Source organism: Miscanthus floridulus, chromosome 9 (assembly GCF_019320115.1).
Source record: "Miscanthus floridulus cultivar M001 chromosome 9, ASM1932011v1, whole genome shotgun sequence".
Taxonomy (NCBI): domain Eukaryota; kingdom Viridiplantae; phylum Streptophyta; class Magnoliopsida; order Poales; family Poaceae; genus Miscanthus; species Miscanthus floridulus.
The window spans coordinates 3,790,296-3,805,735 of record NC_089588.1 but is presented as its reverse complement, the minus strand read 5'-3'; the positions used below and the strand labels follow the sequence as shown (position 1 = coordinate 3,805,735).

The 15,440-nt window shown below is 42.2% G+C and overlaps 2 protein-coding genes across 2 annotated transcripts; one reads left to right on the top strand and one right to left on the bottom strand.

Annotated features, from left to right (window-relative positions):
- Nucleotides 1-365: 365 nt before the first annotated feature.
- Nucleotides 366-5,132, bottom strand: LOC136483301 (cytochrome c-type biogenesis ccda-like chloroplastic protein 1). The gene is made up of 12 exons (XM_066480320.1): nucleotides 4,936-5,132; nucleotides 4,756-4,839; nucleotides 4,582-4,643; nucleotides 4,245-4,372; nucleotides 4,047-4,132; nucleotides 3,920-3,951; nucleotides 3,573-3,734; nucleotides 3,236-3,308; nucleotides 3,023-3,123; nucleotides 1,777-1,869; nucleotides 1,528-1,574; nucleotides 366-1,058 (listed from the first exon to the last, which is right to left on the bottom strand). The coding sequence occupies exons 1-12, from the start codon at nucleotides 5,048-5,050 to the stop codon at nucleotides 983-985; spliced, it is 1,059 nt and encodes a 352-aa protein (XP_066336417.1). The 5' UTR covers nucleotides 5,051-5,132; the 3' UTR covers nucleotides 366-982.
- A 1,978-nt stretch (nucleotides 5,133-7,110) lies between these two features.
- On the top strand, nucleotides 7,111-9,699 carry LOC136481215 (uncharacterized). Its single transcript, XM_066478568.1, has 2 exons — nucleotides 7,111-7,398; nucleotides 8,470-9,699. Exons 1-2 carry the CDS (start codon nucleotides 7,317-7,319, stop codon nucleotides 9,234-9,236), a joined length of 849 nt encoding a protein of 282 aa, XP_066334665.1. The 5' UTR covers nucleotides 7,111-7,316; the 3' UTR covers nucleotides 9,237-9,699.
- Nucleotides 9,700-15,440: the final 5,741 nt, after the last annotated feature.

The window sequence follows — 15,440 nt, the reverse complement described above, 5'->3', positions numbered from 1 at the left end:
TTGGGAGTAATTGATATCTAGTTATAACATTATTTAGCTACGAGATCATTTCCTCGTAGGAAGCTTCACAGTGTTATAAAACTGAATGTCACGAGATCTAATTAACAAGAAAAGTAGACAAACACAAACTGAATCTCACATTATTAATATGATTTTTATGTATACAGCTCATTTGAAGCTCAACTGTACTCCTCAGAATTACGCAGTTACATAATGATGTGAGATGCCATCTGCGTTGCGTTGCATCTAAGCATGTCAGAGTGAATTTTTGCAGATCGGTCGGCTATGCAGCAACTGATTTTGCTTTACCGATTCTTGAGGAAACACGCAGCCAAGTGTCTGGTTTATAGAAGAGGTGAGTGGTGCATTTTGCGTAAGACAGGGAAAACTGAAGAGTTAACAGAGGAATTTTCGTTCTTCATGTTGCACATTGGAGGAATTTACAATTGGCAAAAGTTGTCAAGAAAAAAAATGAATGCGACAGCAAACAGCAGGTTCAAGACTCCCATGGTTTGTATGCTCACCTGCACTGTTTTGCTTCGGGAATGTTTGTGCACAAAAGATGACAATAGGCACCAAGTTGACAGCTGGGTTGACAGTGGACACCCATCAAAGTGATTCTGTAAAACCTCTGCTCCTTTTGCTGTCCTAAAACAGAGAGCATAGCACAGGTTGTGTGGTTGTTGGAATCATAAGTTAAAATCCCTCGCATAGCCATATTTCCCCGTTCTGGTATTTACATGTATTCCATACTCTTGCAATCTATCCAGAAATACATTTTAGTGGGATAGACCTCCAGGCCCCAATTATCGAGACCCATACAGTGAGGTCAAGATGTTTTGCTTGTCCCAAGATGCTCTGCATGCCTATACAACGCGGAGAGAACCGACTATACTTTGTTAGCATCATTTCACTACTTCACATCTGAATTTTATCGCACGCCAAACAGACTGGCGCCTAGCAATTCTTGTCCAAAAATGGTCTACATTGTCATTGATGTTGCTGGAAACACCCTGTCCAGTAGGGTATAAACACCTCCACCAAGTAGAAATGCGCCACTGGCAGGAAAATGCTACTATGTTAGATCCAGACATATCTCTATAGAAGGAAATATAATATTTTAAGGACCATTTGATATTTGATAATGATCTCAACTTTAGACAACATATTTTTGACAAACAGACGAGTTCAGTAGTTTGGAAAGACATTGACATATGTTGTATAAAAAAAACTACAATAGTAACAAAAAAAACTACAATAGTAACATATATGCCATTTGATGTTTTTTTTTTCTTTTGGCAGCCAATATATGTACCTAAAGTCCAAGAGCTACAAATCTTTCTAAGCTAAACAATTTGATGCTCATGTTCATGGGGGTGTATAATCAGAAAGTTAAATGAAAGTTTGACATATGTCTTCAATTTTAAAATCTTGACTGTAAGAACAAAATGCAAAAGGATAACTGGAACAAGATCAAACCAGTCAATTTGCAGAAAAAACAGTCAGATTTCAAGAACAAGTAGATACCTGATTGGGTTTATCCATGCGGAATATCTTCTGAATGACAACAAACTCTACAGAAGACAAACTTAATAATTAGTGGCACAAAAGTACAATAAACTATTTTGATCAATTGATCTTGTGCTATTACTATATTCTTTTTTGAGCAATTCAAAATTCCAATCTTGTTTAATAAATTTCAACTCGGTTTGAACACCCACCATGAAGTTCTCAAGAAAATAAATTAATTAATTAAATAAAAGTCAACATTCTTACCTGCAATGCTCCAGCAAAAGAAGCTGCAATAAGAAGAGGCGCAACATAGCCCGTTGTGTATGTCAACAATAAGCTTCCTCCAATAATTGGGTCCTGAAACAAGAAGCTTGAAGTTGTGGTGACCTATGCAGCACGGACACGGATACGTGTATCGGTATCGAACGGATACGGATACGCAGATACGTCATTTTTCTAAAAAACCTGATACGCGGATATGTTTTATGTGTTTTTAAAAAAAAAAAAATAAGACATGTTAAAATTAGTAGAAGCCAATCAAACGCTCTCTCAAGCCACATCCACAATTATTTAACTGCTTCTAGACTAGTGGCTTCGTACAACAGAAGCACTGACGCAGCTTTCCATCTCCACCACTCGTTCCACCAGTAAAAATCAGCACAGCTCACCACCGCTCAGTCTGTATCCTTTGCTTCCCCTGATCTCACCCCTTTCCACAGGGGAAGACAGAAATCAGGCAACAGGAACAGAACAGAGGTTGTCGTTGAAGAAGAAATGAAGCAACGAGTGACTCGATCAGGAGGGGAAGAAAGAAATTACGAAGGGAAGATCACCGGAAGTCTCCGCTGAATCGCCACCAGGAAGTGCTGGAGGTCGTTGCGGCCGCCGAGGCAGGCGGGTGGCCAGGAGGGAGGCGTTAGGCGGGCTGCGCCATTGGCGCTCGAGGGTAATGGCAGGAAGCCGCGCGTCGGGCGGTGGCACTCGTGCTGCTGTGCATCCGAGCGGGTGGTAGCACTTCCGGGCGGAAGGTGCGGTCAGTCACTCAGCCCTCGCGCGTGCAAGTGGGCAGAGGCGCATCAGGCGGCGGCGCTCGTGCAGCCAGGCGTCTGTGGCGGAAGGCGGATACGTATCGTCATTCATCAAATCGCGTGGATACGTATCAGAGGAAGTATCGGATTTTTTCTGCAATTATTTTTTTCCCGATACTTCACGGATACGTATTCGTCAAGTATCCCAAGTGTATCCGTATCGGATACGTATCCGATACGGGATATGTGGCCTACCTCACGTATCCGTGTAACGTAGGTGGTGACAGGACTTCGTAATCATCTTGGGAAAAAAACATAAGCTAGGAGAGCATGTCATCTAAAATAAAGTACTGCAGGATAGAATATAATTATTAATTCCTGATTAATCTAAAGCTCATGATAAAACTCTAATAAAATGTCCTTAATGTGTTGGATTTTAAACAATTGTAATAAACTATTGACTACTGAGGTAATTATCATACTCTTGAAGTGGCAACATATCCCAGAAGGGTAGCAAGAACAGGTGTGCTGCAAGGTGATGCTGCCAATGCAAATGTAAGACCAGCAAGGTATGCTTGTACACCTGGCAATAATGCAACATAAGTTAAAAAAATATTCATGAACAAAGAGAAACATAGTGATATAGAGATTAGTATTTTAATAAGGAAAATAAAAATGATGTGAGGAGGTATCACCTGAAGGGAGGTTAGCTGCAGCAGCTCGAGGGTCAAAATCGCTGAAAAATGAGGGAAGTTGCAATTCAAGTACCTGTTAAGGACAGAAAATAAACAGCTTAGGGCAGAACATTTGATAATGCAGTTACATGTACTTTTACAGGAGCAAGCAGGAATACGATTTTCATAAGAACGAACTATCACAAAAATTGGTTTGTACTTCTACAGGAGTATTTATAATGAGAAACCAAGAAATACAGGGATTAAATCAGCTCTTAACTTAAGGAAATAAGGTAGGAGGAAATTCTGTTTGGCATGCTCCAGTCTATATATGTAATTTTCGTTTCATGTGTTTTACCTCCAGAAGGTTCAATCCCATGATGATGGCCAAACCAGAAGCAGCCACTGGGAGCCCTTGTCCTACCTGACCATAAGCCTTTCCAGCAAAAGAAGCAGCAACACCAAGAATAGCTAAGGTTGTTGCTAGTCCTAGTGAAAATGCAATTGAATTCCCAACAACCTAATAGATAGAAAAGCCAAGTCAATGCATGTATCAAGGGAAGCCCCCAGCTTATCAAGTTTTCAACATTATTAATAGCCTTAATTAGCCAAGTAAGTCCTTCAGTTTCTAACAGATAAACAGCAATATATTCTAGTTTTTCCATGGCATAAAGAAATAAAATTTGTCCACTCATCTTAAATTACCTCTGATCGGCCTTTCCCTGAGCCAAATGCACCTAGATGTTTATGAAGAAAGCACTGGATCAGAGTAATCAATGATGATCAATTCTGGCCATTCCAACAATCATCTCAAATAAAGCAATATACTTACCTATATATCCTAGAGTTAATGGTAGAACACTGAGTGTACAAGGAGATAAACTAGTTACAAGTCCAGCACCAAAAATAACTGCCAAGCTGGAGAACCAAAGGTAAAGGTTAGTAAGACATAAAAAGATATGGGCAGTAACATAGAAAAGGAAACTTACGTGATAGAACTGTGTACAAGAAAACAAAAACAAAAACAGACCTAGAGAAACTAAGAGCAGACAACTGATCTTGGACAGCCTCGTTAGCCTGCTGCCCAGCTGAAAACAGCAAACCCCCAAACCAATCTCCAATGCCAAGGTCAGCCAAGACGAGTCCTGCCGATCCGTGCTGATGAGAAACAGGCCGTTTGCAGGAATTAACGAGAAATCAATTAACAATTGTAGTGATAGTCTAATATATTTTTGAAAGCACTTAAGCACATGTTCTTTTTTGAAAGCAAAGGCACGCTGAAAAGTGAAAAGGGAACTAATTTTGAAAGCACTTAAGCACATGCTCTTTTTTGTGTGTGTGAGGAAAGCACATGATATTTTCCTCACCAAGGCCAAGGGATCCCATAGCTCGGCGGCATTTGCGGCGCCAGCGGCGACCAGACTCCCCACTGCAATCCACCAGACAGCACACTCATGTCAGTCACAGCTCACAGGCATTTCGTCGAACGGACCGCCCGCGCAAGCAATCATTTCAGGAACAAGGAAGAAGCTCGGAGCTACCGGCCACGGAAGCCAGAACCATGGGGCGCGAGCACGAGAGCCTCGCCGCTGCCTCCGGTTTGTTGACTCTACGAACCACTACCGCTACATGGGAAAACAGAAACATGAGAAATCAGGGACAGGCGGAATCAGTTAAACTGCGGGGCGGGCAAGCGAGCGCGGGGACAGGCGCGCGCGTACCAGGAGAGGAAGAGGGATCCACATCAGCAAAAGCAGCCGCTGCCTGGGTTGGCAGACGCGGGCGGCGCGAGCGGCTCACGGCGACGGGGCGCGCGGCCATGGCGATGGAGAGCATGGTGGAGCGGCCGAGTGGAGGAGCGACGGCCAACGACGACGAGAGTGTGTGGAGGATTGAGTCGTCGTCGAAGACTCGAAGTGGTGGTGGTGACACTGACACGAACGCAAAGATATTCCTGGGCCCAGTGATGACGGGCCTGGACTGGATCCGAACTAAACCTGACAGACCATGGGTGTGGACGGCGGCCCAAATGCGTCCAAAGCCCAGACGGCGCCGAAAAAAATCTGCGAGGATTTCCATATAGACACCTAACATGTATACTATTTATATGACATGGATTTATGCATAAAAATCCAATACATAGAAGTAGTTGAAAAAAAATATATAAATTTAAGAAGATCATAACTCTCTCAGATATTTAGATGATTGCACGTCAACAAGTGTTATCAATTCACGACATGTGCTTATGGCCACTCCATAAGAACTCCGTGTAAATCTTTTTTCCCCCAACAGCACAACGCATGCTTCAGAGTTGAGTTAGACTACTGTATTTGTCAGGATCTTTACTTAATAAATAATAATATAATAAATAATTATTACTATTAAGCTATTGATATTGAATACTGAATGAATATAGATATTGATTGCAGTAATGACTATGTAGATTGATACTGTTGAATGTTATATGAATACGGAGGCATGTTATTCTAGAGCCCGAACATGTATTGAAATATTTGAATTCATAAATCTTATTTGGTTAGATGTTTTTGTATAATTAATTAAAAACCAATGCTTTATAAAATCGCTAAATAAAATAGCTTTCGCTATATCTCATTATAACTTTTGAAGAATGTTGTTACTAGATGTGGTTAGAGCATATTCAAATGTCTCTTTTAAACTCACTCTCTAAATCATTATTTGAAAAGTCATTTGAATAAAAAATATTCTCTATATCTATTTACCCTCCACAACTCTGTTATATATCTTGTACACATTCTAAATCAAATTAGAATGTCTATTAGAAGACGTTCTCTGTGTTTAGCTTGTAAGAAAATCAAATTAGAAGATAACAATATTTAAAGATCTAATTAAAGAACACGTTGAAAATGTCTATTCTTATCAACTAGAAAGAGTATAAAGAATCACTGGAGCTGTTCTTGGCCAGTGATTTGGGGCGAGTTTAGATCCAATGTCTAATTGCCTGCTAGCTAAAAATTAACTCAATTAGTTTTCGTAAATTTAAATGGGCGGACTAATAGGTAAGCTAACTTTTTATACAAGTCTTTAGCTAATTGTTAGCCAACTAAAAAGTTACCATAGCTAATTTAAATTTTTTTTAGTCCATCTAGCAACTAGTCGTGTGTATCAAACGTGCCCTTCAACATCTAAGAAGTACAGTAGAATCCAAACGCTTCAATGTCGTATAATCTAGCATAATAAGGACCGAGATTGGACTAACAATGTCGAGTACTCCTATATATTGCCATTCTAAGGTTATCTTCGACAAAAACGCCTAAAATACAAGATACATTCGTCTTTTAAATAACGCTACAGGTAAAAGTTCAATATATATTCGACATCTTTTTCAACAACAAGACCCAAAAAAGAATCATTTCTACAAATGGGTTTATAGGAGAAATGATGTTTATATTTGGGTTGCGTCTCTCAGGCCACTTAAAATAGATCTCTCGTATAGATACTCTGTTGAAAGCTGATTTTAGATGTCTTTGTATTCATTTTGGGTTTGGGTGCCCGTATCTCGTTGGAGACGGTCTAAGGGGGTGTTTGGTTTTTTAGTCGCTCCTAAAATTCATGTCACATCGAATATTTAGATACTAATAAGGAGTATTAAATATAGATTAATTATAAAATCAATTACATAGATGGAGGCTAATTTGCGATACGAATTTTTTAAGTCTAATTAATCCGTCATTAGCAATGTTTACTGTAGTACCACGTTGTCAAATCATGGAGTAATTAGGCTTAAAAGATACGTCTCGTAAATTAGTCACAAGTTATGTAATTAGTTTCGTAATTAGTCTATATTTAATACTCTATGTATATGTCTAAACATCGATGTGACGGAAATTTTAGGAGGCAGTCTAGAAACCAAACATGCCCTAATTCTAATTTCTAGCCCGTCTCTTCTTCCTCGTGCGGTCGTGCGCCCCCGGTCAGGCACAGTCGCCGGCGCAGGCGGCGGTACACCTCTACGATCTCGCGGCGCGCTGGATTCGCAGCCTCGCATCGTGAGCGGCCTGTTTGGGAGCTCCGGCGAATCGTTTGGGTTGCGGACTGGGTCCTCCTCCTCGTCCCCCTCCCGATGGGGGGCTGGAACCGGTCGCGGCATGTGAGGTGGCACCGCGACCGCCCGCGCCGGCCTCCGCTCCCTCCGCCTGATTACGGTACGGACGGTACATCTCCCTCGTTCCTCGATTTGGGTGATGCTAGCCCGTAATCTCTTTGGGTAGGATTGGATTCAAATTTGTTTCGTCTAGTTAGGTTCTTGGTAATTCTAGTTGAACAGAGATTTAGTGACTCCGTCATTAATTCGAGCTTAGAATCAGAGTTATTGATGCAAATGGTCTGCTGTCTGAAGATTTCTCGTGTTGTACATTTTTCTTACTTTGCGAAATGTTATACTGAAATGTCAGAAGAGAAAATGCTTGTAGCTTTGGAAAATGCACCTGTTGGAGATAGCCATTCCAATTTGTATATTTGGGGGAATGGAAGTAGGGAGGTTACTGCAATTGCAAGTGTGCAAGTTTTAGTAATTGCAGATGATTTTTCCAGCCACTGTCTGTACAGTATCATCAGTTCCAACAAGAATAGGGATTCGATTAGTAATGAAAGGAATTTAACAAATTAGTATCTTAAATGAAGATACTTAGTATTTCAAATTAGAGTATCCAAAATGCTGTGGGGTGTTGGTTTAAATGTTTTGAATTTTATCCTGAACTGTAGCTGGTACAATATTGACGGTTCCTTTTGGTGACGTAGCTGCTTACCTTTAGAGAGAATGCTGCCATTTTTTCATAATCTTCATCCAAAATTCTGTATGTACAAGTTTCTTTATCCCAGCTCGAATGCCATACGCTGGCATGGCATTGTGAGCTTGGCTTATGAGTTATGAAAGAACCACATCACAGCTTGAGGTTTTACGTCAAACATTACAGCTTGAGGTCTATTAGCTTGTAATCCTAGAAAGTTGGGTTATGTAGATAAGATGAAATGGTATCTAGAGTTAGCTTTATCCTTTAGACCTTTAGGGATATGGTTTTGTAATAGAGTTAGTGTTTTGCTTATCATTCTCATTACTGGTGATATATTCCTAGGGTACAAATCAAAAAAGAAAAGGTGAAAGTATATAAAAAGAAAAATTGTGGGGAGTACTCTTGCCATCACCAGTGAGCTAGTTTTGCAGTTGCCAAGCAAGCTTCTTTATTTGAATTCTAATATCAGTTTCATATACACAGGACAGGAGCACTGCTCAGTCCCATTATGGGAAAGGGAATTCTGCAGTTATGTTGGCAACATTTCTTGGCAAAGGTTCTGCGAAAACAAGCGATATATTTCAGTATGTAATATCCTTGAGCACTGGGATGATTCAGGAGCCTTTGAGAATTTTCAGAATTCAAAGGCAAGATTCTGGGCTCACTATCATGGCCAACCTTCTGATATTTCTTTGCCAGACCCTGATATGTACATTGACAAGGTCGACCATCGCTGCAAAGTTGACCCTGAGTTGGTAGCTGACCTGGATAAGGTACGGGTACCATTTGAAGTGGATAATAATTCTGGCCTGGCTACTGGATCGACCAATGCCAGGGCAGATAAGAACCAGTGCGGAAACTGGGATATCTATGTAGAAAAACCATCTGAAGTCAATAGGTGGGACTGGGAGGCTAACTCAAAACCCGACTTGAGTTGGGGAGTGAAGAATGAATCTTCCAGTATATGGGGTAAGAGCAACTCAGGTTGGGGTGATGCTCTGGAGAAACGCAATTGGCGTTGCTCGAGCAACGACCATTACTCATCAAACAATAGAAATAGCGACTTTTATGGTGGATCCAACAATAGATACCAGCAGGAGGATCCAAGTCACACATCTGGAAGGAAACGGAACAGCGGAGAGTACTTCCAGCAGAGGAACAACAAGCATAGGAGACAGGATGAGCGTTACCAAAGAAGCAGTTGGCAGGATCACAGGGGAAGAAATGATGAATGGCGTCCATGGCACTAGATGACTTGCAAAAATGGTTATTTGGGAAGAAGTGGCTCTTCATTTTGTGGCAAAATCGTGAAGGCCTTGTTCGGTTCGGTGGGGATTGGATGGGATTGAGGGGGATTTTATCCTCTACAAGTCAAAATCCCCCTCAATCCCCTTTGATCCCCTCCAATCTGCTTGGATTGCTGATTAACTGAACAAGTCTGAAGAAATTTTGGTGAAAGACCAGTAGGTTGTAGCTTTTGTTTTGACAGTTGCTGGGCTACTGGCAAAGTGGTGCCTGTAATGTGATGTTTTTCTTTTGATGTTATGGGAGCATGGCTGCTAGCTTGTTACCATTTCAGTGCAAAGAAATGTTCTCCACCTGGTTGTACTTCTCCATTAACACAGTGGGTTACAATTCACAAAGTTTAGAGATCTGCCAATACAATTCGCATATTCTGAAATGTACCATTATAAATTTCTGTTTCCCTCAGCAATGCCATTTTCTACGTCTTCCAGCTGCTTGGGCCCACTGGCAGGCGTATGTGTACTGTATGTCTTTCCGTATGGATGTTTTTGCCCCTGTTCCATTGTGAAAGGAGCCTGCGCCCGTGGCCCTAGCTCGCACTCTCTTCTTCCTCTCGCTCACTCGGTCTCTCTTCTTCCCCGCCCTCACAAATTGGCAGAGATGTGGAGATTTTAGCCACTTTGCAAAAACTTGCAAACTGGCAGAGATTGGAGAAGATGGTGAGAGAGCTCCACCTAGGAACAAGGCTAACAAAAGGTACCCTTCTGTCCACTAAATTACATCACCTGTTTTTTACTACAATATATATAATGTTACCTTCACAATGTAGGAAAGAAGCTCCAACAGAGGAAGCTGGTCCCTCCCAAGCCAAGAAAAAGATAGTTCAGAAGAAGGGCACCCCCAAAGAAGAAGGCACCCATCAAGAAGAAGCTGAAGAAGGCTACAACCAACCCACCTACTACAGTTGTTAGTACTTAGTAGCATCAGGAGGCTGGTCTATGAAGACTAGAGCCTGCGAGCAGCTTATGATCTGCTTTTGTAATAAATTTAGAACTTGTATGCTGGTATGATCTGCTTTTGTGAGATGTGGCTTTGGAACCTAGTAGTTGGTATGCTGGAACCTAGTGGTTGTGAACCAAGGGTGTTAAGAACTTTTGTACTGATATGTTGTTGCTCAGTTCTATCAATGAAATGACAGATATGGTCTAAGTTTGTGATTCCAACTTGTGATAGCCAATATGGCATATACATGGTACATGTTCTGGATTTCAACTTCTGATGGCCTATATGACATATATATCTGTTGGAACAAACAATAGCATTTCAACAGAACACAAGATGTGAATTGATACCATCAGAACACACATTCATTTCACCTTTCCCTTCAATTTTATGGTAACATACACCCACACAGACACACATCAGCCATCCAACACACACATTATTAGCTGTTCACTTCCACCTACCAGCAACAACGACACTAATCAGGACACCTACAAAGCCTACACACACACACACACACACACACACACACACACACACACATTAGCCGTTCACTTCCACCTACCAGCAACAAAGACAGCAATCAGGACACCTACAAAGCCTACAAACACAGGCGCTACAACTGAAGAATCGAGCACAATCTGCAACTTCCTCGTGTCCAGTTCAGGCTTCAGTTCAGGATTCAGTCCAGGCTTCGGTTCAGCAGGTTGCACCTTCAGTTTCCAAAGCTCAGCTACAACAATATCCAGTGTTTGCTTGACCTCTTGCAATTCTTCCTTCAATTCGGCGTAACAATCACTTGATGCATCCTTCCCCGTCTGCAACCGGCGTTCCCGTGCTTCCAAGGCCTCATACTCCAACTCAGAGCGGATGAAGCCACAGGTAGTAGGATCACCCTGCATTCAAAACAGAGTGTGTCAATCAGAGTAGCATCGAGACACAGTGAGGTCGACAATGTCAAGAATCCTAACCTTTATGTTGTACGGGCACTTGACGTACCACTCGTCCTTTGTCGCCGGCTGCTTGCTCTGGATCCGGACCAAAGGAACATGGCAAAAGGAGCACTCCCTTCTGCCGCTAGCCGTCGCGCTCGAGCCCGTCGAAGTTAGCTTCATTGGGCTTCCAGTCCACTTCCCGACTTCCTGGCTATGGCTTCAAAAGCTGGGCGCAGACAAGGAGCAGAGCCTCGAGCTCGAGAGCACCAGCCGCAGCTCGCCGTGGCAGTCGGATCCGGCGAGGGCTACAGTCTAGGGTTAGGGTTCTCCGAGGCTGGAGAAGAGCACGGGCGGGGAAGAAGAGAGACAAAGTGAGCGAGGCTATGAGGAGGGTATAGGGCCAGGGGGAGATTTAACTTTTTACCATTATAAGAATCGCCACCTCCTGAGATCTCACTTCAACGGATGACAATACGATTTTAGCACGCAACGGAGAGAAGAGATACAGAAATGCCACATTTGCACTCGTGGCACGACAGCGCGTGAGTCCACGTCGGATCCGAGGCAGCAAGGGGTGGCAAATGGCCACGGCTGCCCCTGCCCTCTGCTGCTAACCCAGGCGGGCCGCTGAAAGGACCTAGGATGCCGCCTAGAGGGGGGTGAATAGGCGTTTCTGAAAATTAACACCTTTAAATGCGGAAACAATTAGAAAGGGGAGTTTCCAAAATGGAAACTCCAAATTAAGAGTACTACCACCCCTCACAAGTTAGCCACAAAGTAAACAAGGTATAAAGAATATATCTAGAAGCTACAACCCTGCAACACCAAGTTAGAACAGAGAATAAATATTTTCAGTGCAGGCTGGAAATACCGGACGTGTCCGGTATGAATACCAGACGTGTCCGGTATACACGATTTCTGCAGATCGGCCCCGAACTTGCTCCTTTCGATTTCTATCTTCAAACCAAACTGCAGGCACCTAATGGAGATGACAATATACACAGAGAACCTGCAGAACAGCTAGAGCAACACAAATATCAAATGAAATGCGAATTAAGACACGATATTTGTTTTACCAAAGTTCGGACTCGTTTGAGTCCTACTCTCCGTTGAGGGGGCTGCGGGCGACCCAGCGAAGGTCAGCCCTAGAGGATACCACGAAGGTCACTCTAGCCAGAGTCTTTTCCAACTCCTTTTCCTCCTTCCACTAAATGATTCCGAGGCGGCGGAATCGACCGTTACAAACTTTCCGAAGCAACCACAATCTCTCGGTTGCTCTCCGGCGACGCCTAGCCGTCTAGGACCGAAGAGTCCAAGAGTAACAAATGCGAATCACGAGATTGACAATATGCACAAGTGCTCAAGTGGTGGCTTGCTCTCTTTTTCAAATTCTCTCTTAACCCACAAATTGATTTTGCAATTTGGATCACACACTCACTAAGAGAGGGTTTGGGAGAGTTGGTAAGGCTCAAAAACGTGTGTCTATCTCAGCAGAATCAGCAGCCTCCAAAGGTGGAGGCTTGGGGGTATTTATAGCCCCCTTGAAAAACTAGCCATTTTATAGCCGTTGCAATACCGGACACGTCCGGTATGCATACCGGACACGTCCGGTATGACTCATACTGCGCCAACGGTAACTAAGTTACAGTGAAGTTGTGAGGCGTCGGAACTCCCGAAGAACGCCGGGACTTCCGACCATCGGAACTCCTGACTCAAGTCGGAACCCCCGACCCTCAGTAATTTTGAAAAACATGTAACTGAGTTAGAGTTATTGAGGTGTCGGAACTCCCGACATATGTCGGAACTCCCGACCGTCGGAACTCCCGACTTACGTCGGAACTCCCGACCCTCACGGCTTTTGAAAACTAGCCGTTGGCTTCTGGTCATCCATATCGGACACGTCCGGTATGAATACCGGACACGTCCGGTATGACCAGGACAGTGAACCCTCCAAGTCGGTCGAAGTGCGACACGTCGGAACTCCCGACCTATGCCGGGACTCCCGACCGTCGGAACTCCCGACCTACGTCGGAACTCCCGACGAACCAACCCGAGAACAACAGGTTTACAGCTGCTGGACAAATACCGGACACGTCCGATATGAATACCGGACACGTCCGGTATTGCCAGACCAGCAAGAAAATCAGTTAGCACTTTTGTCGCTCAAATACTCAAAACTCACATGGGTTGGCTTGAGCACTTATGAAACATTATCTATCAACATGATGCATCCCTCTTAATAGTACGGCATACCTATTAAACTCAAGATAAACGGAAATATGAATTTGTACCACTTGAGTTGTTCTTTTTGAATTGATGCCGTCCCTTCCAATCTTCATCAAGTAAGGGTGCTAAAATGTTGATGTTGATCTTTTCACTTGAGCATAGCCATCTTGAGCATGTGACTTGATTCCATTCATCAAGTTTGAATAATCCCAAATGTATCAAGTCACTTCCATCAAATACTTCATTATAGATTTGATCCTTCACATCAATATGACCATCTTAGCTTGATTAGTACCTCAACTAAATGCAAGTACTTTCTTCTTCACCCTAGCTAGGTTCTTCGGCCGCCAAGCCGTCGCTTGCCCTTCACCCTTGCTTAGTACCTCGAAGCCTTTCCTTGCTATCTTCACCATCTCAAGCCATCAAGTCACATCTTGTGTTGAATCATCCATTCATATGTATTGTTATCTTTTTTATTTTAATTTAGCAAGCTTCAAATATGAGACCATTCCATATGCAATCCCTCATGTCTCATTAACTAATAATCATGAGCTTGCTTTCACATAGCACATGGAAATCCCACAGGAAATAAGCCTTCACATGAATTCCATTTGCATTGTTGTCTTGTGCTTGAACTAGATTATTTATACAACAACACGTCATTTTGGCTTTCATTAAGTACCTGTGAGATAACCTATTACCTGTTCACACTTAGCAAACAGGTTAGTCCTTTAATCACGTTGTCATTCAATCATCCAAAACCCACTAAAGGGCTAGATGCACTTTCAATCTCCCCCTTTTTGGTGATTGATGACAACCCGATTAAAGCTTACAAAAAGATATAAACAATTAGACTTTTGGATTCAATGATTTATGAGAGGCTCCCCCTTAATGTGTGCAATATGAATTGAATTCATAAATGACCTCAAATGTCAATTTGCACATACTAAAACATATAAGAGACCCCCTTAAATCATTGCATCCGTGGGGTGCAAGTGTGTGTCAAAATAAAAAACCGTGATGCATATGACATGATATATCACACAAGACTAAATAGAAAGCATCACACCATACAAAGTCACTCTAAAACATGCATGGTCCTTATGAAAGTAAATACATCATATATATCACACACATAGCACTCATCACAAAGATTTCTCAAGTCATATCTCTCCCCTTGTCATAGCTAGTCTCCCCCTTTCATAGCTAGACACAAGGTTGCACTCTTGAAGCTTTAAACATATCTCTCCTCCTTAAGCTTTAATCATATCTCTCCCCCTTTGTCATCTATCGCCAAAAAGGGTCACATAAAGCACAAAGGGTGCTTAAGGTTCAAACTTTGTATTAATCTCTCCCCCTTTGTATTAAACTCTACCCCTTTGTCATGGTGTGGGTCATATTACTTGTCACTCCCCCTTTGTCATATTAAAGAGGTTGTACTTGTCACTTGCTTGCAATTTAAAAAGATCAAGTACATGGGTTCACTAGCTCATGAACAAACTCATACACTAACCACTAGGTCATATAATCATTCAAGCAATAGTGGTAGTCTATGAATCTAAAAATTTTCATTTGTAATGCATGATCCTATAAGTATGTACTATATGCACTAACCGCATACTAGTAAGGGATGAAAAATGATCATGCACAATACAATGATACCTTTGCTATGTTGGAGAGGAAGATAGTCATATAGATTTCAATTCATTTCTCCAATAGCACCATGAAGTCCAATTATAAGCTTGGTGAAGACCAATAGATACCCATTCTTTGAATTCCTATTCTTCACCCATATGAATTGAGAATCACTAATGATCAAGTGCACTCTTCTTGTTGTGGTTGGCTTGCTTCTTCTTTGATCATTGCTTGCTTGAGAGAACTAAAAGATGCACCACTTGTAATACCACTTGAAATTTTATGATACCACTCGAAATTCATGACTTGTTCTCTTTTGGGTGTTGCTTGCTTTTTAGACCAATCTCCTGATTTTCTTGAACCAAGTACCTCAAATGTCCCTTTAGATTACCACTTCGATTTTAGCCATCT

Excerpts from the sequence above, each read along its gene's own strand:
- LOC136483301 (XM_066480320.1), bottom strand. The coding sequence starts at position 5,050 with ATGCTCTCCATCGCCATGGCCGCGCGCCCCGTCGCCGTGAGCCGCTCG. Across the intron at positions 1,575-1,776 it reads CTTTTGCTGGAGCATTGCAG|AGTTTGTTGTCATTCAGAAG; the intron begins GTAAGAATGTTG and ends TGTCTTCTGTAG. Across the intron at positions 1,059-1,527 it reads GCATGGATAAACCCAATCAG|TGGCGCATTTCTACTTGGTG; the intron begins GTATCTACTTGT and ends TTTTCCTGCCAG.
- LOC136481215 (XM_066478568.1), top strand. The coding sequence starts at position 7,317 with ATGGGGGGCTGGAACCGGTCGCGGCATGTGAGGTGGCACCGCGACCGC. Across the intron at positions 7,399-8,469 it reads GCTCCCTCCGCCTGATTACG|GACAGGAGCACTGCTCAGTC; the intron begins GTACGGACGGTA and ends TCATATACACAG.